At 39.4% G+C, this 19754-nt stretch overlaps 1 protein-coding gene across 22 annotated transcripts in view; it reads right to left on the bottom strand.

The window, feature by feature from the left end:
- Dlg2 (discs large MAGUK scaffold protein 2) overlaps positions 1-19754 on the bottom strand; it is a 1953494-nt gene that overhangs the window by 46608 nt on the left and 1887132 nt on the right. For all 22 annotated transcript variants that reach the window (XM_031387347.1, XM_031387348.1, XM_031387349.1 and 19 more), the window contains one exon: positions 17343-17418. In XM_031387347.1, coding sequence (XP_031243207.1) covers positions 17343-17418 — 76 coding nt within the window. The remainder of the gene's footprint in view (positions 1-17342; positions 17419-19754) is intronic.

Here is a 19754-nt window from a genome sequence, read left to right as displayed (position 1 = left end):
TGAGCTGTCATCCCATGCTGTTGACCACACCTAAGGTTCTCCAAAGCCCCTCTGCCTGTGACTTCAAACCTGATGTGGCTATAGGGTCATAGGTAGAATTTTGGGAAGGAATGTAACTGATTTCTCTAAAGTTTATTGGAACTGATGGAACTTTTGTCCAGAATGGGGAAACTCATTCACTCCTTTATATACCAATGGTAGCAAATTATCAATAAATATAATTCATTCTTTTCTTACAAAACAAAATATGCCACGCCTTCTGCTGAGCCCTTGAGAGTTTGGCCTTCATTTAAATATTCATAATTGGAACTAATAATAAAACTAGGAAGTATTCTGATGACGTGCCATTTGCTTGGGAAATTTGTAGATCACTTCCAAGAGGGAATTGCCAACTTCTGTAACTCCAATTGGTTGCTTTACAATACTATAACAATCCAGTATTTTATCATTCTATTTCTCCATACTACAGCTTAGACAACAACCCACAGATTCGGAAACAAAACAAAATGGAACAAATTCTTAAAATCTTCTTGTTCCTTACTATGTTCTTTTTCAAAGGTCTCATCAATGGGAAACATTGAGATTATTTTTAAATTGCCATGCTAGCTTTGAAAACAGAGTTCATAGCAGATATTGGCCATACTGCTCTTATTTTATTTAAAGAGATTTATTTAATTTTTAGTTAGGTGTGTGTTTTTGTGTGTTAACCAGTGTGTGGTTATAAAAACACATGTGCAGGTATCCACAGAGGCCAAAAGAGAGGGTATCTGAAGTTACAAGGGGCTGTGAGCCACTCAATACGCATGCTGGGAGTCCAACCTAGGCCCTTTGGAAGAGCAGTAAACACGCTGCTGATTCTTTATTTCAGTGCTAACTCTGCTGCCATTTGTTATAATTTGAAGCTTCTTGCTCAGGTCTAAAATGTTAAGCCTGCAGTGACTGTTAGTGTATACTGGCCACAGGATGTAACAGCATTTATCATTTTCAATTCTGAAACTACATTCCAAGTCAAATTAAAAACAATTCCATTTTATTTTGCTATTCTCCAAAGGCCTTGACAATTGAGGGAGTTATTTGATTCCTATGATCTGGAATCTGAGAAATCAGCTAATGAAATACTTAAAAATAAATAAGGTCTTTAAAAAAATGTGTGTTTATTTGTGCAGTATCTGTCCATGGAGGCCAGAGGCCAGCATGGGATGCCTGGGAACTGGAGCTACAGGCAGGTGTAAGTGCCTGGTATGGGAGGGAATTGAAACCAGGTCTTCTAAAACAGCAGCAAGTGCTATTAACTGCAGAGCCATCTCTCTAGCCCCTAAACTACTTTAAAATAGTTTTGAATTAAAAATGTGTGTGTGTACCTGTGTATGTGTGTACACAACTTGTAGGAGTCCATTTTCTCCTCCACCATGTGAGTTGGGGAGTCAAGTTCAGGTTGCCTGGCTTGACAGCATTGCCTTTGCCTGCTGAGCCATCTCATGGTGCCAAAAGCCATATTTCAATTAACCTTCGTCAAATATCCACTCAGTACATGTCCAGAGAAGACTCCTTTCCTGACTGTTCTGGTCACCTCCATCTTCATCTTCAGAGTCATCTAGTTTGGGACCTTAAGCTTCTCTGATGCTCTACTGACACTTCTTTCACAATTCATCTTCAGCTTTGTCTGTAAGGACCAGAATTTTGACTTAAACAATTCTTTAGAATTCTGTGTCCAAGCCCCTTTTGTATGTGTGTATATGTATATATATATATATATATATTATGTATACATACAATACATATATACATACATACACATATACACACATACATATATAAGTACTGAGCAATGGTTCTAGACTTAGTACTTATTAAATCCCTCTCCCCTTGGCAGCTGCATCTCTAAATGTCCTTCATGGATTAATCATTCTAAGTGCTTTCTACCTATCTTCTACTAAATAGCTACAAATTGTGTCTCCTTTTTATATCAAAGTTTAAAAATGTGGAGCTGAAGGAACTGACATAGAGAAAGGCTGGGCCCTCCTCCCAGGGTCCACACATCCGGGAATCTTAGTCACATGTAGCTTTGGTTCTTCTCTTGGGTCACTGGTTATTTCCTCTGAACTCACAGGCAGAGTCACTGGGATACAGTATGAACCAGTTCAGAGAGGAAGCTTTGCCTAAGGTTGACCATCTAGCATGAGGGTAACAGGCAAGTATTCAGGTAATAAATGCTATGGCCACTCTGAGGAAAAGATGCCTGCTTCTGGTCTGGACCTGAACTCTCCTAATTATAAGAGCTTATGAAAGTCATTTCCTGTTCCCAGCTTTATCTGCCTCCTAGTCTTACAGGAAATTAGTGAGATGACTTCTTTTATAACATTTAGAATCCTTACTACGAAGATGTTTCTTCCTGCCTCTCCACTACTCCTCTTTCCCTGGCTTCTGCTCCCTCTCCCTCCTTTCTACAGACAGAGGAGAAAGGCAGCCAGCTTCACTCACTGGATGGATGATGCCTCGGTTTCAGGAGCTGACAGTTGCTTTTCATCTCCCGATTTGGTCATTTGACTTCACCTCTAGATCAATGCATGGGAGGTCACTATGCAGCACTGGTGACTCAGGAGTGACTGAAGGTAAACCAGTAGAAGCCAAGCACAACAACCGAAGTACTTTTTCAATAATGCAAAGCCTGATTGAATAATTCTCATTTGAATAATTCTCATTTCCTGCTTGAATGAAAGGGAGGGGAACTTACAAATGGAGGCAGATTCATCCTGCAGCTGAGACTTCTGGCCCTCGGCCAATAGCTGCTACGAAATAGAATGAGACCCAGGGATTAGCACTCCCACTAAGGATTCAGTTAGGTGGTAGGTGAGCTAAGAGGTGGGAGAGCATTGTTTTACTACTTTGGACTCTTTGACGGAGTCCACACAGAATCTTTCATCTGAACATTCCGTTTTAGGGGTATCATAGTTTATCTCTGAGTGGATTGCATTTTCTCAGGCCAGGCAGGAGGGGTGCATCATATTCACAAAGAGGAAACATCTGAGTAGTCTGAGGATTTCTCAGCACTTCATTGTTTTCTTTTTCCTTTTTCGAGACAGGGTTTCTCTGTGTAGCCCTGGCTGTCTTGGAACTCACTCTGTAGACCAGGTTAGTCTTGAACTCAGAAATTCTCCTGCCTCTGCCTCCCAGGTGCTGGGATTGAAGGTGTGTGCCACCACTGCCCGGCACTTCATTGTTTTCTTAAGCACAGAAAAAAAAATCAAATATTGCATGTTCATCTTTAAAGAGTAGAAGGTAAAAAAATTGATTTGTATTTCTTTATCATTTTTTTTAGACTGTAGGAAAAAAAGCAAGGAAAACATGTACATACATGTCAAGAAAATAAAATGCTCTTGGAACCTCCAGGCTGCCTTCTGTGAACACATACCAGTTCTGTTCATGGTTGCTGCACAGTCTGACATACTGTTTCTTATGTCACTGGGTGAGTTTGACACTGTAAATCAAATGTCACTTTAAATCCACAGTATAGTTTTCCCTCAAATGCTGCTTATGCTTGGGAAGAGAGCTTTTACCTTGTTTGCACACAGTATTCCAACATCAATTTCACTCCACCTCTGGGGAAATATATATGAAGTACTTAGACATGTGCCTGGTAATTAGAACTACAAAGCAAATCTCAGGCCAAGGAATGAAGAATTCACATCCAAATAGAAATAACTTCCTTTGAATGAATGAAGAAAACGTGGTCCATATGTACCACAGAATTTTAGTCAGCCATAATGAAGAATAAAATTGTGTTTCTTGAAGGAGAATGTCTGGAACTGGATAGCACCATTTTTTTTTTTTTTTTTTTTTTTTTTTTTGAGACAGGGTTTCTCTGTATAGCCCTGGCTGTCCTGGAACTCACTCTGTAGACCAGGCTGGCCTCGAACTCAGCGATCCGCCTGCCTCTGCTTCCCAAGTGCTGGGATTAAAGGTGTGCGCCACCACTGCCTGGATAACATCTTGTTAAGCAAATTGGTCAGTCTCACAGCAATACCCATTACTTTAGGGTCCTAGAGATGTGGAGTATTCATATTGCCTTTGACTGCTGTAGTGGTAGATTTCATCAAGCATTCAGGACTCTGTCATTATGTGCACTCAATAAACTATAACTGTTCCATCGACTTGCCAGATACCATAGTCAGGCTTCCAGTTGGGAATAGTGAATAGTGGAAACTAAGGAAAGAAGGGAAGAAGGACTATAAAAGCTCACCCTTAATTAAGCTAGCTGTTGTTAAGTGGGATGGGGCTAAGGTTTCTCTTACATGTTGAGTTTACAACAAATACGGCATGTGGATGTTAAAAAAAGAGACTTTTAAGGGTGAGGAAGGGAAAGAGGTGGAAGAGAACAAAAGAGGGTAATGCCATTAGAAGGGAGCCATAGGATTGGGGTATAAATGCATGTATAGAAATGTCCATAACCCTCAAGAGACTAGAGGCCCCAGGGAGTTTAGAGGTCCGGAGGCGTGGGGGATGGGGGTGGGGACATCCACATTGAGAAAGGGGGTGGGGAGGAGGTATGGGATATGGAGCAGTAGGAGGGTGGATGGGAGGGAATAAAATATGGAGTGTAAAATAAATAAATAAATTAAAAAATAAAAAAGAAATGTCACAACTCAACCCACTCAACCTATTGCTTTGTTCATTAGTATATACCAAGTAAAGATTGCTAAAGTAGATATTGAGAACATAAATTGATGGGTTTCCAGTGTGAAATAATCTCTTGGATAGAGATACATACAAAAGATAGAATAGGCACAAAGGATAGAGGCTGGAGGAAGACTCAGAAACATGTTTTAGATGAAAATCAGTTAGCAAGAGTAACATAGAGAACTGACAGAGAAGATCTCATCTTAAAGAAGAATGGCCTACTGATGATAGTGTGCAAAGGTACCCTGGGCCTCCATCCTCCCCCACCCCACATAAAGAAGGAGTGGTGAGAAGCTATGCAGAGGGAGCAGAGCACAGAGGAATTGTGGGAAGAATCAGAAGATGCTATCAGTTACAAATGGCTCCATGGGTATTTACTTCTGTTGAAGAAAGAAGTGGTGGATGAGGGGCTCTCTCTGTTTTTCTATAGAATTGTGCACAGGTTTCAGAAGCGATATCCTTTTATCAGAGTACTTGGAGTTTAAGTCCTGGGGAAGAGTTCTGAACCTAGCAGAAGAGTTGCACAATCTATTCTAACAGTCTGGGCACATTTGTCTAGTTACTGTGAGATGACACTAAGCCCTAAATAACAAGAATAAGATTAAAGGTAAATGGGCGAGAGCTGATTCTCAGGACTTTCCCACCCTCTGAAGATTTAAAATAGGAAGGTCAGTGTAGGTGGGGCTGCAGTGTGGTCAGGGCGGTACAGGAGTGCTGCTTCAGGCAGACACCTGCGAATGCAGCGTAGAGAACATAGCTGTGCATGACACAACGAGGATGGGACATCAAAGGTGACTTTAGGGACATCACATGCAGAGCAAGCAGCCACAGAGGGGACTGAAGTCTGATAAGTCTCAGAATTCTCTCAGCAGCTAGAGCCTGCCAGCCTCTGTCCTAAGAGCTAGGTGAACAACCTAGGAGTGAAAACCAGCAATGACCTGGCCATGGCAAAGGAATATATTAAGTATACCATATATTAAGTATACGTTCACCTTAGAGAACCATGTATGAGAGTCCTAAGCCTTCCCTATCACTCGCAAGTCCCAAAGCAACCTCAGCAAAGACATAGGAAGGTAATTGAGTTTTCTAAATATTACTAATCAGATGATTTTGAATTATTATGACATATAAATGCTATATACATAGAGTATATTCAGTGACTTTAAATTTATAGGTAAGAGCTATAGGCACTTTGGTATTTGACCGAAATGGACATTTACAAGTGTTTGGATGACATAATCACAACAAGATACAGTTAACACTGGAGGTCGAGGGACTGTCCAGAAAGATGGTTTTCTATAAGAGCCACCCTGATGTATTCCAAGCCTCATGTGGTCAGGATAATTTAATGAGGAAACTCTTTACTCATAACAAAATGCTTGCCTTATAAACGTCAGTTGTATTCTTATTACATTTCAGAAACAACACTAACCAGGGTGGGATTCTTTGATTGCCAAATGTGGACTTGCTTATTACCAAGAACAGGAAAGCAGTTCGCTGAGATTTTGGGGTCACTATGAGTGGGGATAAAACTTTCTTTAATAAAGCAATCATTCCCCTGAGTAGTAATCATAGCTCTGTGTAGGTGTATGCATTGGAACTCATGGTCTTGCTTCTCCTACGACAGGCTTGCTGGTTGGGAGTTAATCGTCATGAATAAAGAGTGTCTGTGTTTATTACACACATGGAACTATAGCTCCTCATTTACTAAAGTGTTAATTCTTTGTGGGAACTGAGCATAAGCCAGTTAGAGAGGGGAATAATTCACCTTGGGGACTCTTTAAGGAAAAAAACATTCATCCACTCCCCACCTAAAAAGAGTTCAATTTCAATTTCAAAAAGCAGGAAGGGAGAAACCTTTCAAAATATTCATGAAGTTGCAAAACTGTCAAAGGCAGGTGACAGCCTTTTGTTTCTTTTCTTTCTGGAGGGCCCTGGCTTTTGCTGACAAAGCTTGTGATGAACTGGACAGCAACCAGTGGTTGGCATCCAAAGCTCTCACTTTTGTCAATGATGGGAACCATATAATTCTCATGGCTAGCAAAGGGGATGCTTCTTATAGCTTCCCTGGTGGTATCTGTGTTTATCAGTTGTCCTGGGTGAACAGAAACATATTTATCACTACACTCCCAACCTCCCCAGGGCATGATGCGTTTTCAATAGTCTGGTGTCTTAGCCCTGATAGTATCTCTGTGGGCTTATTAAGTTATGATTAGTAGGTACATAGATAGGCTGATGGGAGACCTGGAGACCCAGTACTGGATTTGCTGACTGCCCAGAAGCAACAGCTCATGTGTTGAGAGTGGCAACTTCTAAGGAAACCTATGAGTGTGTCATATCCTGCTCAATACACATAAATAAATTAAAACACACTACAAGGGTAATACGACTATTTCTACTTGCTGGGACTTTGTTTGTAATTACTGTCATGAGGAGGCTGTATGACTGAACAGTCAGTTCTGATTCTTTTTCCTCCTTGTAATAGTGGTTCAAGCTTTGGCAGAGGGAACCCCTCATGGTCCAGAGGATGGCTCCAGGACCTCTGCCATGAGTCAGGTTCACTGAATCCTCACAGTGAATCAGAGCTTACACATGAATGATGCCCAAAGAAGAACTGGGTTTGAGCCAAGTTTTCTGAATAATGCTTAATATTGTGAATTAGTAGTAGAATGAACGTTTAACAATGGTTGATTCTTTCATCTGATAAAACTGCAACTTGGTATTCATAGAACCACAAATTATACTTCTATTTATATTATTTAGTTTTAGCATCACTAATTGAGTGGGTAGAATTGGATTATTGTGTAGGACCCTGCTATGCTCCCCGTTAGCTCTATGAGCTTGGTGAGTTGTCTTCTTTCTAAAGTTTAGGTTTTTTTTATCTGAAATGGGCCCATTAACTTATTTAACTCACAGAGTTATTGTAAGTAGCAAATAAACAATACTTATGAAGATGATCCATAGAAGGGTCGGAAGTGGAGTTAAGTGGAAAAGATCTTGCTTATGGGCGTGTCCTTGGATTTAATCTTCTGGAGTGAAAAAGAAAAAAAAATACTTTCTATAAAAAAGGCAGTTAAGAGATGTTCTTCTGTGGGAAGTCTTTCTCTCCCTAAAAGCATAGGTCAAAACTTGGCCTTGTGCAAGGAGTATAGGAAGGAAGTGGGATCAACCTTTCCTTCCTTTCCATCCTTGTAAAGGGGAAGTAAACCTATGGGGTGAATACTGCTAAGAGCCTGGTTGCTATAGTAGTGCTTGTGGGATGTGTGTGATATATGTGGATGTAGGTAGAGGTGGGAAAGAGGTACATGAATGTTTCTAGGATCATCACATACTATCTCTTTTGATATGGTCTTCCCTTTAATGTATGATGTGACAATGAAAGATATTTGTCACTCTGATATCAAGCCTCCCTACTATACCTGTGTGTGTGAGAGGCATATCTGAGAAGCTCGTTGAAATTTTGTTGGCTGATTTTGTGGGCACTAGAGGCTACTTTACTGCCCCTGATCAAGTAATAGATAGTTTATGGTTACTTTTCTCATTGCCTCACTGTGGACCTAGGTCAGGCTGTCTCCATTTCCCCCTTCTATCACTGGAATGGACTCTTGGTTTCTTCTTGACCTGGTTCATGACTCCTTTGCCTTCTCTTCTGACACCCCAGACTTTGTGCTGAAATAACACCAGTCATCTTTGACTTTTGTAGACACAATGGGCCATGTCCTGTCTTATATGCTATAATTTCCACCTTATACAATTCTTTTGCACCTGGTTCTTTGATACTCATTTTGGCTATTCTTTCTTCTGAGCTCCAAAAGAGGCTTACGTATTTCTGGACTGAGTTCAGATAGTACCCTGTGCTCACCTGTCATGCAGGGATTACTCAGTTCTGTTCATTACTCATAAATAGAATGATTCATGATTCCCAAAGGTAGACGCCATGTCTTATTGATAAATGTACTTCACTTCCCTAAATTACTACCTGGCTCTAGGTATAGCTTCAAGATGGATCTGTTAAAGTGAAAAGCTTAAAATATCCCGAGAAGCAACAACATGAGGAAGGGATACAACAGAATTAACAAATGTGTCTTTGATGTTTTAATTTAGCCAATTCTCACCAACTAAGTCAAAGCTTAATCAAGCTAATGAAAGTAATATCAAATTTGAAACACTTAAAATTTTCACAATTTTTAAATTTGTTTTCTTTCCTTGGGGATGAAGTTGATCAAATACATTCAAAAGTCAACATACATAATTACAAAATAGGGATAAAAAATTTTATTGAAAGCTACACAGGTGAAATTTAGTATAATATATATTTATTGTAATTTATGTATGCGTGTCTACACATGTCTGCAGTAGATAGTATTTTTCAGTTATATATTGTACTTCATTTAGAATATAAGGTTTTAGATTAAGTTTGGTATTTCCATAGCAATTTATTTTTAGACTCAAGATGGAGATCTATAGAACAATGCATATACAGAAAAAATACATTAGAAACATATTCTTAATGCCATTCCCTTGAGCTGTCTGGAAGAGAAACTCCCCAACCTGTTGAGCTGCCTGTAGTGTGTGCAATGAACTCCAGTTTTCCAGATTTTGTAAACTGCCATCCATGTTAAGGTGGTAATGATGTAGCTGCCATTGAGTCATTTCTGCTCCTGTATGTTACCCCCTCACCCACCCTCCTGTAAGACACTCCAATAAAACTCACTGGCTCACCAAGCTGGGCTTTGGTGGTAACTTTACATTCATTGGTCATTGGTTTTCAATCTGGGTGAGTAGATATTTGTTCATGGCTTCTCAGGAATAGTGTCACCCAACACTCTCTGAGAGCCACCTAGAGAAGCCATTACCACTTCTTTATCAGATATTATCTGTGTGTGACTTGGGAAGGTCTCAGTTGACACAGGAGCTTGAGGTTTAGAAAAATGTGATTATTGTGTTCTAAAAGAACATGATTTAGCAGCACTACTCAGGCTGAGGAGGTGACACTGGAGACCTTCCTCTTTGTGCTTGTGTAAGATGGGATGTTGCATCCTGGGAAAGAAGAGGAGAGATGCCAGAACCAGAAAACCAGTTAGAAAGCTTCTAGAGAAGCCTAGGATGGAAAAGCAGTGAAAACCACTGAAGAAAGACTTTTTCTCATTTTTTTTTAACTTTGAGAAAAATCTTGTCTTTCTGTATGCCCACAGGATAATATGACTGACGACTTTTCTTTCATCCCTTCTACCTGAATCTTTAGTTCATCGAAATGACATTTGAGCTTTTTACCTGGCTCCTCTATCCACAGATCAGCTCCATGAAGGCCTATGGATCTATTTTGCAGGAGTATGTGAGGCAGTCACAAGTCATCTCTGAAAATGTTACTTAAAACCTGTGACAAAAATCAATTCCTCTAACTCATGCTGGTCAAGCAAATATAATTCCCATTTTGCTAACAGAACCACCAAATTGCTTTTATGATAAACGGTACAATCCTCAGCGACCAGCAATCTTGGGCTACATGAGAAGTTCCAAGAATCAATATGGTAGAACAGTTTCTCAGTATCAATGCCAGTGTGATTCAGGGACACTGCTGTCACTGGCTTCTTTGAGGCATTGTTCTGCTTCTTCTTCTCCCTCACTTAGCATATGCTCCTACTAGGATCCCGAGGCCTTGCAATATGGCAACTGTTATTAGGAAGCACAAGAACAGACATTCACTGATGATAATCCTCTTTGATTATTTCCATTTTCCCTCTTCTTTGGCTTTTAGTTCAGATTTTCAGAGTTCCCTACCTAGGATCCTGCCACTTTCTCAAAGTCCTTCCATCATCCACCTCCAAACCGCCCTCGCAGTGCCCTCTGGGTTGCTCCTTTCCCATCATGTTAACACAGTGCATGGAGTAAATCAGCATGTGCCATGCAGACAACATGCTAGGTGCCGAGGCATTAATAAACACAGGTTCACATCTTTGCCTATGAGACCTCACAGCACAGTCAAGTACACACTGTAACACAGGTAAGCTCTGCATAAGCTCAGAAAAAAAACCCCTACTAGGTCTGCTTTGGTCAACCTCCCCACAACTGTTCATTTTCTATAGGATGAAGTACAAGTTTCCCAAAAGGTTTAAGTCATCTTTCCCCTTCTGGGCCCTCCCCTTAATAAAGTGCCTTCTTCCATGAAGCAACTGTACTTTATTTCCTGCCTGGCCAGTGACCTGCTCCTCCTGCCTCCCATGTGTTATAAACTCCACTGATCGCTTTAAGGCTGGCAACTCCAATTCTGGAGTTTGTAAGCCAGAATTTCATTTCCTTTGTCCTTAAGAGCAAGATCTCTAGCCTTTCCTGCGTTATGGTGCAATGACTTCCCTCCTGTAGGGACCAGTTCTCTCCCTGAGAACATCTGCTTCTCTGGGCCAGCTGTTAGGATGTAGGCTTACTTCTCCATATTATCTCACACTGTCCATGCACCTGGTAGCTGATGAAACATGTTACCCAATACCCATGCCCTCGTGTTATTCTCCCAGGCCACTGTAGCAGAAGGATGGAGCCCTTAGCTTACTTCAGAGATGCACACATCAAAGAAGAAAAACAGTTTCCCTCTTTCTAGGCTTAAGTTTCTGCTTGAGTTAGTTTTTGACCAAGCTAAACTGAACTCAATTTTCTTCTTCATCTTTCTTACCGCATATGTGTGACATGTCTCAATGGGACATGCTATAGTAAACAGATAATGAACTTTGGGATCAGCCAGGCATGAGTTAGATTTACTTTTCTAAAACTCACTTTAAGTCTACAGAGAAGTAAATGATTTCCTTTGGAATTTAAAGTGGTGTTTAAAAATTGATGGAAACTGGATTATTGCCACTTAGACTCCTACAACTTTGTGTGTATGTGCCTTCAAGTATGAGAGGAGGTGTTCACATGTGGCAGCCAGATGTCAGCTCATATTTTCTTTTTTGTATACTCAAGGATTTGTATATTTCCTTCGCAGTCAGGGAAGGGTACAGCCATAGCAGAGAGGACTTTCCTCCACAGTCAGTCCACTACCATGTTCTCTGAGACAGAAATTCCACTTTGTTTTTATGAAATACAGTATAAGATGAGTTATTACATTCTGCATGCTAGTGCCCATTCTCACCTAGAGTTTGCCCCATAGTAGGCTAGACTGGCTGAGTACTAGGGATTTATTTGCCTCTGCTTCTCAAGAGCAGGGATTACAAACACCTGCTATTCTGCCAGGTTTTTTAAATGGATTTTGGGGATCCAACCCTGATCTTCATGCAGATGCAATGAGCATGTTACGTGCCTCTGCAGCTCCCTACACTTTTAAGAGCACGCACCTACCCTCTTTCTTCTATCCCAAGAGGAAGAAAACCAGAACTAACTACTATTTTCCCTTGACTTTATTATACCTTAGGAGAGGTTTATGGTGTAAGCTGGACAGCTGTGAACAGACACACTTACTACACCTTGATGACACTCTTCAGTAAGGAGACAGACCCTGCTTTGCATACTCTCCTACATATATTTCTTTTCTTTAGTTATAGGGATTTGAAAATTAACAAGAACGACAAAGTCCATCATGTAACCATTCTGTCCAATGCAGTGCAGCTTGCCCTAGAAACATGCATTTTTAAAGACCTCTCAACCAGTAACAGAATGAGCCATTAGGGAAGTAATGAAAAATAGTCCAAGAACAATGAAAGAAATTGAGGGGTGATGTTTACATGCGGTTTACACAAAGGATAGTCTGAATGAAACTCAAAAGGAACTTCACAGTCATCCCAGGCAGAACTTCACTACACTGAGACTAGCAGTCCTGAGATGGCTCTCAAGAGGCTCATCCCAACAGGTGACTGTTTGCAGCATAGCGATCAAGGTGGACTGGGATCCTCCACGTCATCACTATTAATAGCCCATTTGTCTTCACATTCAAACATAGAATTGGGAAGTGCAGCATCGGAAGGCAGCATGTTTGTACTTGCAGAGATCAGAACTCCAAGTTCCGTCTTCTGAACTTTTATATGAGCCTTGTCCTCTTCTCTGTCATCCCCCTTTGCCGCAACTGCCACTATAACCTCTGTGGTCTCCTGTGCCCGACTCACTCGATTCTCCTTTAACTCCAACTGTCATGTTAATGCTTTTGCCTGTGTGCACAATTATCTGTTGATTAAACTCCAAGATCCTGTTCAAACATCACCTCCTCTTTTAACCCTGTTTTCTTTTTATGATTGTTAATATCACTGATCAACTTAACACGATTTAAAATCATCAGGGAGACAATCCTCTAGGTATACTTATTATTAGGGATTATTTACATTGGGGTAGTCTTTGGGCAAGATTGTGAGGGATTATCTTAATTAATGGAGATGGGAAAACCTGCCTACAATGGGTGTTACCTCTCCCTCAGCTGGGATCCTGAAGTGTATGAAAAGTAGAAAGTTAGCTGAGCACTAGCATCCATTTTGCTCTGCGGAAGTTCCATGGGCAAGCTGCACTGCACCGGATAGAATAATTATATGCTGGTAGAGATTTAATGTGACTAGCCACCTCAAGCGCCTGCCATCATAGACTGTTGCTGTAACAGTCTATGTGACTCCAAATATGCCTTTCCTCCCTTAAGTTGTTTTTGTCTGGGTATTTTATCACAGCAACAGAAAAATTAATTAAGACATTGAGCCAGGCATAAACAATGGAGCAATGGAAAAGACATGTTAGGTTGTTAAAATGACCGGATTTTAAACCTGACTCTTGTATCTTCCTTACTAATTGTGTGATCTTGGACAAAATTAGGCGGTCTTGCTGAGGCTAAATCTGCTGATTTTTTAAATAGAAAACTACAGTTTGCAAAAGTTATGGGATGATCCCTGTGATGCTGTACAATTGTTTTCTTGACTCCAGTTGTCTTTGTGAAGTCACCCAGAGATCTTGCCCTTGTTGGTTGCCTCCCACGGTGCCTCAAACAATACCTCATGCTTTGTAGCACTTAATGTTACTTTAATCAATACTCAGCTCTGGAAAAATGACTCAAGCGTTAATAAACCAGTCAAAGTTTAAATTTTTTGATGAAGTATTTACTGGTCACTCCTAGGTTACTCAAGTCAGTCCATACTCTGTATCTAGCACAGGCAAGTGTTCAATTAAAGTTCTCTATCATGTGTCATCTGTATGCAAAAAATAAATAGGACATCTATTTTCATCAGGAATCAATTAAAACTTCTATCATTTTGGAGGCTGGAGAGACGACTCAGTGGTTGAGAGTACTGGCTGATCTGGAAGATCAATTCCCAGCACCCACATGGTAGCTCACAATTCTCTATAACTCCAGCCCTAGATGATCTCACATACGTGTGGGTAAAACACCAATACACATACAGTAAAAAGTAAAAAAAAAAAAAATCACTAAATTTTTTTCTACCATTTTTGTATTGAAGTGGTGGTTGTTTTAAAGGACTCTATACCATGATGTTATGGACCCTTATTTTTAAGAATAACATCACCTGTTCAGGTGGATTTCTATTTCACTAAATATTTTTGGGCAAATAAAATACTATGTCACTGGGCTTCTCAATGATACTTCTAGTTAAGATACAAAGGACAACTTCATAGCTTGGTTAACCAAAGCCTTGGCAAATGATCTACTCTAATTATTTTCATAGTGACATCTATTGACCATAAAGCATATTATCTGCCCTCCCCCCACCAAGCCACATTTGAAAGAAATAAAAAGCTAAGAATGTGAAGAAAAAAGGAATGGGATATAAAACAGTAGGAGGAGTTATTTTACAATATAGCAACAAGGCATTAGTATGGTCCTCAGTGGGAAGGTAAGATAAATTCAACGTGGCACTGAAGAGGAAATCGTGGATGAGAGAGGGGAGGGGTTTGGTGAATACCTTTATCACTAACTGACATTTGCAGAGCACCAATGTGTCCTCAGCATCTCCCCATGAGCATCCTGCTTAGAGCAGGAGAACCTGAGAATCTTAGTATCAGTGGGGCCTGGGAAAAGCCTGACTGCTATGGACAAGACCCTCGAGTCTCCAGACTAACAGGCCTAGGAGTCAGCAAAGAACTAGAATTGCCTTTTTGATAGCTATATTTTTAAAAGACAGTAAAGTTACAGCCAATGTCATCTTGAAGGGCAAGAGAACTAAAGTCCTTACTCTCTGAGAGTAAAACAGAGTGATCTGCCTTTCAGCCTCCTCTCTTTGATACTTCTATCCTGTGTTAGAAATTCTGGCCAGGGGAACTAGGTAAAAAAAACAAAAGAAAAGTAAGGTAAAGTAAAGTCATTCACATTGAAGGGGAAACAATAAAATTCTTCTTTTGCATATGATAGATCTTATATATAAGAAATTTTGAGAAATTCATTAAAATTGTCTAAACTAGGATATAAGATCTACATGAAGTGATAACAATATTTTTATACATTTGCCATAAATGATCTTAAATGAAATTAAGCAAGCAATTTACATACAAACAAATACAATTGGAATCTGGTGCCTCTCTATGAACAAAACTAACTCAAAATTGGTTAACACTTTAACATAAGAGTCACAACTATAACCTTCCTACAAGAAAATACAACATCAATCTTTATGACCTTGGATTAGGCAATGTTTCTTAGACATTGCATTGAAAAGCAACAAAAGAAAAATAAATTGGAAAAAAAAAGAAGCAAAAGCCTTTGTATCTCAAAGAACACTGTCAAGAGAATAGCATGAGAACAGAGAAAACTGTAAAAAAAAAAAGTGTTAGAAAAGCATTTATCTGAAAAGCCTTTCAAGGCAGAGTACAGGGGTAGGGAGATGGCTGATAGTTAAAATGCTTGTCACAAAAGCAAGAAGACCAGAGCTCAGATCATCAGAATCCATGTTGATGCTTTCTGGGTATGAATGCCTGCCTATAATTCTAGCCTTGGAAGGCAGAGACAAGATCCTCAGATTAAGAAGACCAGAGCTCAGATCATCAGAATCCATGTTGATGCTTTCTGGGTGTGAATGCCTGCCTGTAATTCTAGCCTTGGAAGGTAGAGACAAGATCCTCAGATTAAGAAGACCAGAGCTCAGATCATCAGAATCCATGATGATGCTTTCTGGGTGTGAATGCCTGCCTGTAATTCTAGCCTTGGAAGGCAGAGACAAGACCCTCAGATCAAGCTGCCTAGTGGTATTGGTAAGCTATAGGTTTGATTGAAAGACATTTCCTTAAAGGTGAAAGAACAATGGCAGAAGATTTCTGACATTAATCAGCCATACCTATCCCCATACATACCCTGCTACATACATGTCTCCTGCCCTCCCCCAATCCACATAATAGAAACATACACATGAATAAGTGAAGAAAAAAGTTTTATATGCCGTCCCCATCCCGGGGATTTGAAGAGACGTTGCAACCCAGTAACAATAACACCAGGAAAATCCCAACTTAAAAATAGACTGAATCTGAATAGGCATCTCTCAGAAAAGAAAGACCAATAAGTCTATAAGAAACTCACCAGTTCCGCAGATTAGGAAATACAAAACAAAATCACAGTAACACACAGCTTCATATGGACCAAGATAGATATAATTTTAAAAGGCACATAACACACATGCACTGGTGATAAAATATGAAATGTAGCCACTGTATAAAACCATCTGACAGTTCCTAAATGTGCAGTGCAGAGCCATCATATTGCTGAAGGGATCAGCAATTTTACTGCACTATGTAATCAATGAAAGTAAAAACATGTCCATATCAAAACCTTAATATAAACGTTCATGGTAGCGTTATCCACAGTAACTAAAAAATGGAAACACCACAGATGTCTGTCAACTGATGAATGGATATGCTAAATGTGGTATGTCTGTACAATGGAATTTTATATTCCAAAAAGGGAAATGAAGTACTTATTTATTCATGCAACAGTATAAATGCAACTTGAAAAAATAATGTGGTATGGAGTTAGAAGTCATAAAGGAGCATATTCCATTCATATGAATTAATGAATTTTTACTGGCAAATTTATAAGACACAAAATAGGTTATTGACAATAGTTAGGTGTGGAAAGGAGGCGGGGGCATGGAAAATGATTGCTAATCTCTATAGGACTTTTTATGAAGTGATAAAATTTGCTAAGCTGAGTGTGGCAATGGCTGCCCAGCTCTAAATTTAAGTGGGAAAGTTATATGATAGTTGAAGTATATGCTATTTAAAGCTGGGATCAAGAAGAAATGTACATGTGAGTGTTAATTGTGATAGGATTTTGTTGTTGATTCTTTCCTACGTCTGTCACAACAATCTACATATTCACTTAAATGATCCATGTCTGTATTCTGTGACTATAGTCTTAACTCTATAATGTGTGTCAAACTAGATACATTTTTAGTTGAGGCAATACTGTTGGTGAAATGTGACCTTTTAGAACATTTATAGAAAACACCTAAACTATGTTTTATTAGCCTCATTATAGTCAACATATCAGTTTTGTTATCACTGGCTTTATCCCCAGTAATTAATATATTTATAATAAACCCGCTTTATCAGAAATGACATTACTTTTAGCAACACATTTGTGACAGCTCTCTTTTGTCTAGTGGTGCTATTATTTCTTTGCTATAAAAAGCCTGCATGTTAATTATCACTAAATCTAATGGAACTGAGAGAACAGAATGTCTCCATCAATTTGTACCTACCCCTTTGGAATCAATCACACCAGGTTTTGCATTGAACTTCACTGTCTTCAATCGGGCACGCTCCTTTCTTTCCACCCTAATGAAAATCAAAAACAGTCAATTAAGTGACAAGGCATTTATAATTAAGTTCCTTGTTAAGAGTACTTCTTCCTGTCATCTGTATGACTCAAATAAAATATGGTCTAAAATGGTCTATTTCCTCTGTAAAAGTAAAAAAAAAAAAAAAAAAAAAAAAAAAAAAAAAAAAATCCTTAGTAAAAAGTGCCTAAACTTCTAATACATTCCTAGAAATTTTTGTCTTACATACATGGAAAGTATTTGGAAGTAACAGAGATAAAAATTATTGACACGCTTAATGAATCAACCAGAATCTATTTCAAGAAATCACAGCCCAGGGAAACCAATACCTAGAGTGGAAACAAGCAAATCCTTCCTGTTCCCCAGTACTCTGCCATTAGAGAGCATTGTTACAATCAGCATCACTTGGTAACCAATATGTCACATGTAATCTCTAAGGTCCCTTCAAGGAGTCTAATGTCCTTCTGCCATCCCTGTAGTGTCATTATCTTACCTCCTACTAAATGAGCATTTGCCATGTTGTATATAGGATATAGGAAAAAAAAAACAAGAAAAATTAAGGCATGTTTGTAACAGGCATTTATCATGATAGGCTGTTAGCCAGAACAGGAAGCCACACAAACACTCCTAATAATATTGGTGTGTGTGTGTGTGTGTGTGTGCGTGTGTGTGTGTGCGTGTATGTGTAGTGTTGCTGTTGCTCCCTGAAGGAGATATCAACTAATATGAAACTAGAAGGGTGAGAACAAACCTGTCAGTAGGATAAAGTTAGCATGCGTTCCAGTTCCTAATAATCTAGGTGCCTGAAGAATAGTGCCATGGGTCCGTACAAGATGAGGCAAAGCTAGTGGAATTGTAGGTTCCAGAGGGTATTGGGCCAGGTGTGTGGTACACTCCTGAAACCTACCACTTAGAAGGAAGGGGACAATGAATTCAAGATCATCATCAGATATATGAATTCAAGGCTAGCCTGATATTCATACATGGAATATAAAAATCACACGAAATCACAAAATAACTCAGAAAACAATATAGCTGGGGAGATAGCTTTGTGGATAAAGTGCTTGTCTTTTGAGTCAAAGGACCTGAGTTTGAAGCCATGTAAAAGGACAGGTATGGGCTGGGAGTCAGAGCATGAGTTTATAATCCTTGAAGAGACAGAGATAGGTGGATTCCATTCCTAGGGCAGACTAGCTAGTTTGTTCAGCCTGCTTTGTGAATTCCAGTGCAGTGAGAGACATGCCTTAAAAAGGGGGCATACGTAAGAAATGACTCCCATTCATTTACGGACACATGGAGCCATACACCTATGTACAGCCACATAAACATGAATTTCTCTTTTTTTTTTTTCCCACTGAGATACTCAAGAACTAGGGTAAACAAAGCATAAATAAGGAAGGTGGTATAACTAATTGGAGACTTTAAAGATTTCTTTTTACTTATGTGTTTAATGTATGTGTGTGCATGAAGTTATGCTCCTGTGTATGTGTGGGCTTGTAGAAGCTGGAAGAGGGTATTGGGTTTCCAAGAGTTGCATTATAGACATTTGTGAGCTGCTGGATATGGGTGCAGGACCTGAGCCCTGATCCTTTGCAAAATCACAAACTCTCTTAACCATTGGGTTGCCTCTCTAGCCCTTCAGATGAGTGACTTAAGAAAGGATCCTGGTGCAAGGCAGAACAATGCTGGAAGGGAAGGATGCTGGGGTCTGCTGAGTTGTTGCCATGAACTAGGCAATATCAATAAAGAATAGGAAAGAATGGTTGGGAGAAGAAAAGAAGGAGCTTAAGAAACACCAGAAAGTAAAATTTGACCTGTTTCCATTTGAAGGTAGAGTTAAGAAGAGGAATCTAAATATTTCCTTGACTTTTTCAAGTCTGTACAGGAAATCATTGTTTTTATTTCTTACTACTCACCACACTAAATTTTATCTCTATGTAAGTTACATCTTGACTTCCTTCTTTAAAACATTTTATATTTACTATGCAAGGCACATGTAACAGTAGGATATTATTGCAGGTCCTCAGTGGATGATCATTGAACAAAAATACTATTTGGTAGGCTGCTGTAACATGAGTTTGTTTAAATTTGGCTAGCTTTAATTGCATTTTTTTTCTTCCCCAGGAAAGAAAAGAGCAAATGACAGAAAAATTAATCCTGAATCTATAGAAACTTAATGGTTTATGAAGTCGAAGCTATTCTTAGCTCTGTAATTAACAGCAGGCTACTTCCTAACTGAGAGCTCTTTTGTGTTTCCAACTGCAACACTGAATATCTGGGTTTCTATAGTTACAGAATAAAGTTTCTGAATACATTTATTTCAGAGGCAGCATA

The sequence above is a fragment of the Mastomys coucha genome, unplaced genomic scaffold, assembly GCF_008632895.1.
Source record: "Mastomys coucha isolate ucsf_1 unplaced genomic scaffold, UCSF_Mcou_1 pScaffold21, whole genome shotgun sequence".
Classification (NCBI taxonomy): domain Eukaryota; kingdom Metazoa; phylum Chordata; class Mammalia; order Rodentia; family Muridae; genus Mastomys; species Mastomys coucha.
The sequence above is the reverse complement of the archived record's forward strand: the minus strand, read 5'-3'. Positions and strand labels throughout refer to the sequence as shown.